The sequence below is a fragment of the Contarinia nasturtii genome, unplaced genomic scaffold, assembly GCF_009176525.2.
Source record: "Contarinia nasturtii isolate CC-2019 unplaced genomic scaffold, AAFC_CNas_1.1 Cnas_scaffold_695, whole genome shotgun sequence".
Taxonomy (NCBI): Eukaryota; Metazoa; Arthropoda; class Insecta; order Diptera; family Cecidomyiidae; genus Contarinia; species Contarinia nasturtii.
In genome coordinates this window covers 11,867,532-11,874,189 of record NW_022198046.1, presented here as the reverse complement: position 1 = coordinate 11,874,189, position 6,658 = coordinate 11,867,532, and the positions used below count along the sequence as shown (strand labels likewise).

At 34.4% G+C, this 6,658-nt stretch overlaps 3 protein-coding genes across 3 annotated transcripts; 1 reads left to right on the top strand and 2 right to left on the bottom strand.

The window, feature by feature from the left end:
• Nucleotides 1-620: 620 nt before the first annotated feature.
• On the top strand, nucleotides 621-2,550 carry LOC116341010 (histone H1-like). Its single transcript, XM_031767833.1, has one exon. It carries the CDS (start codon nucleotides 662-664, stop codon nucleotides 1,202-1,204), a length of 543 nt encoding a protein of 180 aa, XP_031623693.1. The 5' UTR covers nucleotides 621-661; the 3' UTR covers nucleotides 1,205-2,550.
• Nucleotides 1,383-1,869, bottom strand: LOC116341011 (histone H4). The gene has a single exon (XM_031767834.1). The coding sequence runs from the start codon at nucleotides 1,792-1,794 to the stop codon at nucleotides 1,483-1,485; it is 312 nt and encodes a 103-aa protein (XP_031623694.1). The 5' UTR covers nucleotides 1,795-1,869; the 3' UTR covers nucleotides 1,383-1,482.
• On the bottom strand, nucleotides 2,543-3,927 carry LOC116341009 (inositol monophosphatase 2). Its single transcript, XM_031767832.1, has 4 exons — nucleotides 3,723-3,927; nucleotides 3,523-3,656; nucleotides 3,079-3,444; nucleotides 2,543-3,004 (listed from the first exon to the last, which is right to left on the bottom strand). Exons 1-4 carry the CDS (start codon nucleotides 3,792-3,794, stop codon nucleotides 2,743-2,745), a joined length of 834 nt encoding a protein of 277 aa, XP_031623692.1. The 5' UTR covers nucleotides 3,795-3,927; the 3' UTR covers nucleotides 2,543-2,742.
• Nucleotides 3,928-6,658: the final 2,731 nt, after the last annotated feature.

The following is a 6,658-nucleotide window of genomic DNA, read 5'->3' as shown; positions in this document are numbered from 1 at the left end:
TGAGCCAAAGATCAAATAAAGAATATTCAATAATGTCCCAATATTTACACTATCAAAAGAAAGAGTATAAAAAAAGTATGAAGACATACTAGAAGTATGTGAACCGCAAAGAGAAATGTGATTCAATTTTTTAACTACGCCACAAATATTGTATGACTTACGTTTGTGTTCAAATACATTTCCCGGCTGTTTCTTCTGCAATTTCGGATGTAATTTTTGCACAAGCATAAACTTTAATATTTATTCTCTTGAATAAGAGAAAAATCACAAAAATTCTCCCACAATTAACTGATTAAAATTGATTTCAAAAAAAATATTTTCATAAAAATTTCATAAATTTGGACAATTCATTGAATTTATTCGGCGTTAATGTAAATGACAATTCAAAATTGAAGTCATAGATAATGATTTGGTTCTTTTCATGAATTTCAGATGAAAAAAGGGCAAACATTCATTGATTTTTAATGCATAATTTTATTTGGAAAGTAAAGCGAAAAAATCATGTTTCATATAGTCACCGTTCAAAGTCGTCTGTTTTGTACGTTGTTCGTTCCGAAAGGTACGGTCTATTTTGATATACCAACAATAGCTGCTTGGTGCGTTCAAAAGTTATAAACAAAGTGTTTTTTTATTCAAAAGTAATTGTGAAAGGAGAAAAAAAATGGTCGAATCAGGATCAGTTCAAGTTGCTGCCGTTCCAACTGCAGCAAAAATCAAGGCACCAAAAGCGAAGAAGCCAGCATCAAAGCCAAATCATCCGCCAACTTCGCAATTGGTCAACGATGCCATACAGGCGTTGAAAGAACGTAGCGGTTCATCGTTGCAAGCTATCAAAAAGTACATCGCCCTAAACAACAAGGTCGATGCTGATAAATTGTCACCATTTATCAAAAAGTACTTGAAGAAAGGAACAGCAAGTGGTTATTTGGTGCAAACCAAAGGCAAAGGCGCAAGCGGTTCATTCAAATTGTCGGCTGCATCGCTCAAACCAAAAGTCGTAAAGAAGAAGAAGCCCGTGGTAAAGAAGGCTGGAGCTAAAAAGCCAAAAACAACCAAGGCCAAGAAATCCATCAAGGTAAAGGTTGCTTCGAAACAAAAGTCGCGTAAACCAACTGCGAAAAAAGTAAAAGCACCCAAACCGAAGAAAGCTCAAGCTAAAAAACCAGTCACCGCTGCTAAGAAACCAAAGCCAGCAGCCAAGTAAATTCATCCATTCAATACTCAATACCAATGAATGGTATTTACTTCAAATAGCCCCAATTAATTAATTGGGGCACCAAATCGTGACTTATGAAGAATTTTTTTAAAAAATCCACCAAATTTTTATTTGATTTGTTTTTTTCAAAGTTTATTGATTTTTTCAAATTCTTTATAATAAATTATTTATTGGTCCTAAAAAGGACCGTTTTTTTTGTGTTGTTCTTTTGTTGTCCAATTGAAGTTTAGGTTTTTTTCATCGTGTGTTGTGATGATTAAAAGCGTTTAACCTCCGAAACCGTACAAAGTTCGGCCTTGACGTTTCAATGCATACACAACATCCATGGCGGTGACTGTCTTACGTTTGGCGTGTTCGGTGTAGGTGACGGCATCACGGATGACATTTTCCAGAAAAACTTTTAATACACCACGCGTCTCCTCATAAATCAATCCAGAGATACGTTTTACACCACCACGACGGGCCAGACGACGGATGGCTGGCTTTGTAATGCCTTGAATGTTATCGCGCAATACTTTACGATGACGTTTTGCTCCACCTTTTCCTAAACCTTTTCCCCCCTTTCCGCGTCCAGTCATTTTTGCTCGTAGTGTTACTTCAGCTCACAGTGACAATAGAAACAATACTGATTAATGGCACCGATGGTGCACTCTATTTATACGTTTCACTTGAAATGAATTCCCCACCACTAAATTCACGACGCGTCATAGATTTCCCCTCAAAACTGTGTGAAGACGACCAAAACAACGATTGAAGCTTTTTCGTTTTCTTTTTAAACCAAAAATCGATTTCAATTTCAAATAAAAATTAGAACAATCATTTTATATATGGAATTTTCACATATAATATTCAAAATTACACAAAATAATTCACATGGAAATATTCAAAAATACAAGTAAAAGCTATCTTTGACACCATGCCCCTGAATGATGCGAATTTGCATACAATTTAAAGAAAAATCAAAATTGCACATAATGTCGGGTATTTAAATGAAGTTCCTATGAAAATTAATCAAATTTAAAAACATTTTCCATATAGCTTAAGGGGGTCAATAGAAATTTGAATTAATAAATTAGAAAAATTACCATATACTTTCACATCGGTGATTTGACAGACAAACAACTTTATTTTACGTGGCTGGTTCGGTAGGGAACGTACTCGTTTGATATACCAAATGCCCACCCATACAAGCGCAATTTTTCCAATAGACAAATAATATGTCACACACAATCGACTCTTATACATATTCTCCATTTGATAATTGACTTACTTTTTTCTCGGCAAAATCGATATTCGCTCAAATTTTTGAAATAAAAATGATCGTTGAATTTTAACCATTGGAACCATTTATTTCAACGTTTATATGTTTATATAGAATACATACATTTGAATATTAATATTTATACAAAATAATTGTCTGAACTTTGTGGTACAATAATTGATGAATGGATATTATCCGCTAACATTTCACCAACATTTTATTAAAGTCAATTAACCCCAGTAGGAATACATATAATTGAAGAGGCTTAGTCTCTCGGTTCTGGATAGTACTGTGTGATCAATTTACTGAACTCAATTGCGAGTTCAAGTGAACTGGCGCATAGAACACGTCTTGACATTAAATCCAATGGTCCCAAAGAAGGATCCAATACCACACCACCTGCTTCACGGACGATTAGATCTCCTGCTGCTACGTCCCACGCATGAATGCCAAACTCGAAATTAACATCAGCACCACCGAGTGCGACATGAGCCATATTCAGAGCTGCCGATCCCAATGATCGGGTTCTATTGTGAAATTGACATTTTGAAGAGAGTTTTTTATTTTTGGCATGAATGAATTTGCATAAAAATCACCTTACCCATGACATGCTTGTGTAATTTTCCGGAAATTATCAAGCGTGATGTCCAATTTCTTGTCATCACGACTGGTTCCGAATTCAGCCATCACCAATGCTTGTGATAAATCCTTTTTATCGGATACATGAATAGGGTCACCATTGTAAAATGCGCCTTTTCCCCGTCGGGCGGTGAATAATTGCTTGAGAACTGGATTGAAAATGATTGCGATTTCAGCTTGTTTGTTGACCAATAAAGCAATCGATATGCACGAATGCGGAAAACTATGAACAAAATTCAGTGTTCCATCAACTGGGTCTATAATCCACGTTGGACTATCGGTCAATTCACATTTAGCACCTTCACTTGTTGCTTCTTCACCGATGAAACTACATTTTTTTTTTAAGTATCAACATTTAAAAAAAAAACTTTAAGAAAAAAATAGGTTAGCACCATGTGCTTCATACCGATGATGTGGAAATTCGGCAGTCAGTGTATCAATCAACAATTTTTCAACCTCTTGATCGGTTTCGGTGACAAAGTCAATATCGCTCAACTTTTGTTTCACATTTTTACTCTTCCAAAAGCGACTGGCGATCAACTACAACGAAAATTACAATTATTTTCATTCATTAATTGGATTTTTGAATAAATTAATTTAACTTACATCGCCGGCTTTTTGCACAATATCAGACACTACTTGGAAACATTTATCTAAATTCTCTGTTTCAGTGGCCATTGTTTCACGGAATTGATATTGATTGCAAGTCAACAAATAATTAATGCTGCAAAAGATAACCAATTAGATAGCGCCTTTGACTGCCGTGTTAGATATGACGACTGTAGCTCAAATGGATTGTTTTGTTGTTATGAAAAATTTCCACTGATTAAGAAGAGGTAATAGTGAGTCTGCGTTCTATTACAAATCAATGTCAAGCTGTCAAAATAAGTTCTAGAGCTTTTTCAGTCATCAAGTTTGATTCAACGGGTACGCCCATTGAAACAGAGATGGCTCTGAATTTCGAATTATCTTGAGAGCATTGTGTTTGATGAAATACAAATGCGTTTTTATTGACCAAGGTCGTGCATATTTGCATTGAATAAATTTAATCAAAATTATACATAAGTTTTGAAAAATTGCGTAAAAATATATTTTTATATATAAACAATTGTTGATTGTTATGAAAACGATTTAATTGGTTCAAAATTACATGAGGAATGTCGTTTTTATTTCGCTTTTCTGAACTAGTTCATGAAAAGAAAAGTCACCAACATTTACATAGTTTATTCCGTTTCTCTCTCTCTCTCTCCCTCTCTCTCTCTTCATATTATCACTTCCCTGCTACTAACGTTATTTGATATTTAAAAGTGCTCCTTTTTTGTTTATATATCGCTTCATATGTGTTTATTTTCGTGAGTTGCTTCAGCCTGTTCTTTTATGTTGTTTTGCCTCATGCATTCATTTCTTTACACCACTTCGCTTACAAGACACAGGAAAAGATGTGCAGCTAAAAGGACAAACATGATACCAAAGCGTGCGTTCTCTCTCCACTCTCTCTTTCTATCACGCGAAACGAAAGACGAGAACAAAGAACATATGCGACGAACTAACAAAATTGCGAACGGATGAGCAAATTTCGTGAGTGGAACGATATAGAAATTATGCTTTTTTTTCGTAAAAAAAGGAAAGCTTGAGATAAGATCTCGTCTATATTAATGAGTCCTTAATTTTCGTACAATGTCTCTCTTTTGTGTGTTGGTTTTTTTGTGCATTATGTTCTTTTATCTTGTGCTCGCATCATCATTTTTGTCAAATACAGTGTGGGTTTTTTTCTCCAGCTTCTTCTTTCTTTTGTAACATTTTTAATTTCGTCTCATCTATTTTTTTTTTTCTACGCTCCAGTGTGTGTATACTGTTTTATTGAGTATCTTTGAGGACATTCAACAATTTTACCGTTTCGTGAGCTTTTATATGGCGTTTGACGTCTCCGTCGTTTTCCGCTATGCACAAATAACGTTTCCTTTTTTTTATTTTTGAGCTCTTTATTAGCGATACATACAAACATATGTGAATTTTTCGTCTTTGTGCTTCATTTTTGATGCTTTTTGGTGTCGTCCGCATAGAAATGTGGACGTTTTTCAACATCGTTATAAACGGACGAATGGCGTCGCATACATCACGCAACGTCTCAGTATACGTTTCGCGAAAAACTGTTTTGGTGAAGTCACATCATAAATATGTTGTCGACATCTGTGCAATAAGCTATTAGCATGTCTTTATTGAGTCAAAAAAGGAAACAAACTTAGATGGAGAAAGAGAACGCACCTTTTTCGCCATTACAAATATATTTTACTGAATAGCCGTCGTTTAAAGCTTTATATTCGATCTTTTGTGAAAGAAAATCGTAACGATTAACACGATGCGCACGCTTTACGGAGACAAAATCTCGAATCTATCGAAATATGATCCTCAACTTTAATTCATAACACTTAAGAATGTTGACGTGTTTTTGTGACCCAATTCTCTGCATACACTCTTTTCATAATGCGCTCTCGACCATATCGCAACGAATGCGTGGGATAAATACTTCAGAGTTAGTCTTGTTTATTTTATTCTTTTGAAAGATATTAAGACATCATACTCTTAAAACTGAGATTTCATTCATCGCAAAGAAGCTTCATGGTAATTACTGTTGTATCAGTCCTTGCGTGCGTCTTATGTCTCTACACTTGTGCTGTGCTATTCATTCCGTTGTGCGGCTTTATTTTCTTTTTCTTTATCTCTTTCTATTTTGCTTTTCCAATGCTGTCTTTGTTTTCAGTGACGTAAATACAAACATAAGATAATTACAGCATCATGATAGCGACGATATTACTTCAGGTAGTTTATGAAGTTTGCACAAGATTTTCTTGACATTTTTGCGTTGAGAAATAGAATAGAGAAAAAACTAGATGTGTAGAGTGTGTCTTTTGTTTGCTTAGATTCTCCGAATGAAAGAGTTAAATTTTTTTTGGATTTTTTACATCGTTTTCAAAGAGATGCGATGAAATTTCTCATTATCATGTTGTTAAGTATCTATCAATTTGATGAACAGTTTCTGCCTGACACATTTAGCGATAAAAAAATATCACTTACAAAATATGCCGCATCCTTTGTATACAAAGAAACTGGTTAGGATGGGTTTTTGTTTATTCGGGATATTCCATGAATAATAATTGCATTGAAATGAGTAGCTATAAATGTAAAAGAAAAATGAATTGAAAATCTAGCAGACCGATGATAATGATTTGGTCGTTACGTTAGCGTATCAAATGCATTTGGTCATTTTTTACTCTCAGTAGCCCAACCGCATCACATGTAAAAATTAAATATAATTTAATTAATTTCCTCGCGAGAATATAAAAAAAAAAAAAAAACAAAAAAACCGTCGAACAAAAAGATGAACTCAAGCCAAGTGATAAATTTCACATATTTTTTGTTGCAACCAAATAAAAAACATATTTCAACGAAAAGGTATAGAAAAAGAAAAAATTCAGCGATTAAGGTTGTAGTCCAATCGGAATCAACTGCTTCCTCGCATTTGAAATATTAAAATTTTGTGG

Bases quoted from the DNA above. Each gene is read 5' to 3' on its own strand.
- LOC116341010 (XM_031767833.1), top strand. From the start codon at position 662: ATGGTCGAATCAGGATCAGTTCAAGTTGCTGCCGTTCCAACTGCAGCA.
- LOC116341011 (XM_031767834.1), bottom strand. From the start codon at position 1,794: ATGACTGGACGCGGAAAGGGGGGAAAAGGTTTAGGAAAAGGTGGAGCA.
- LOC116341009 (XM_031767832.1), bottom strand. From the start codon at position 3,794: ATGGCCACTGAAACAGAGAATTTAGATAAATGTTTCCAAGTAGTGTCT. The intron at 3,445-3,522 runs GTATGAAGCACA...AAAAAAATGTAG, and splicing joins GCCGAATTTCCACATCATCG to TTTCATCGGTGAAGAAGCAA. The intron at 3,005-3,078 runs GTAAGGTGATTT...ATTTCACAATAG, and splicing joins ATTACACAAGCATGTCATGG to AACCCGATCATTGGGATCGG.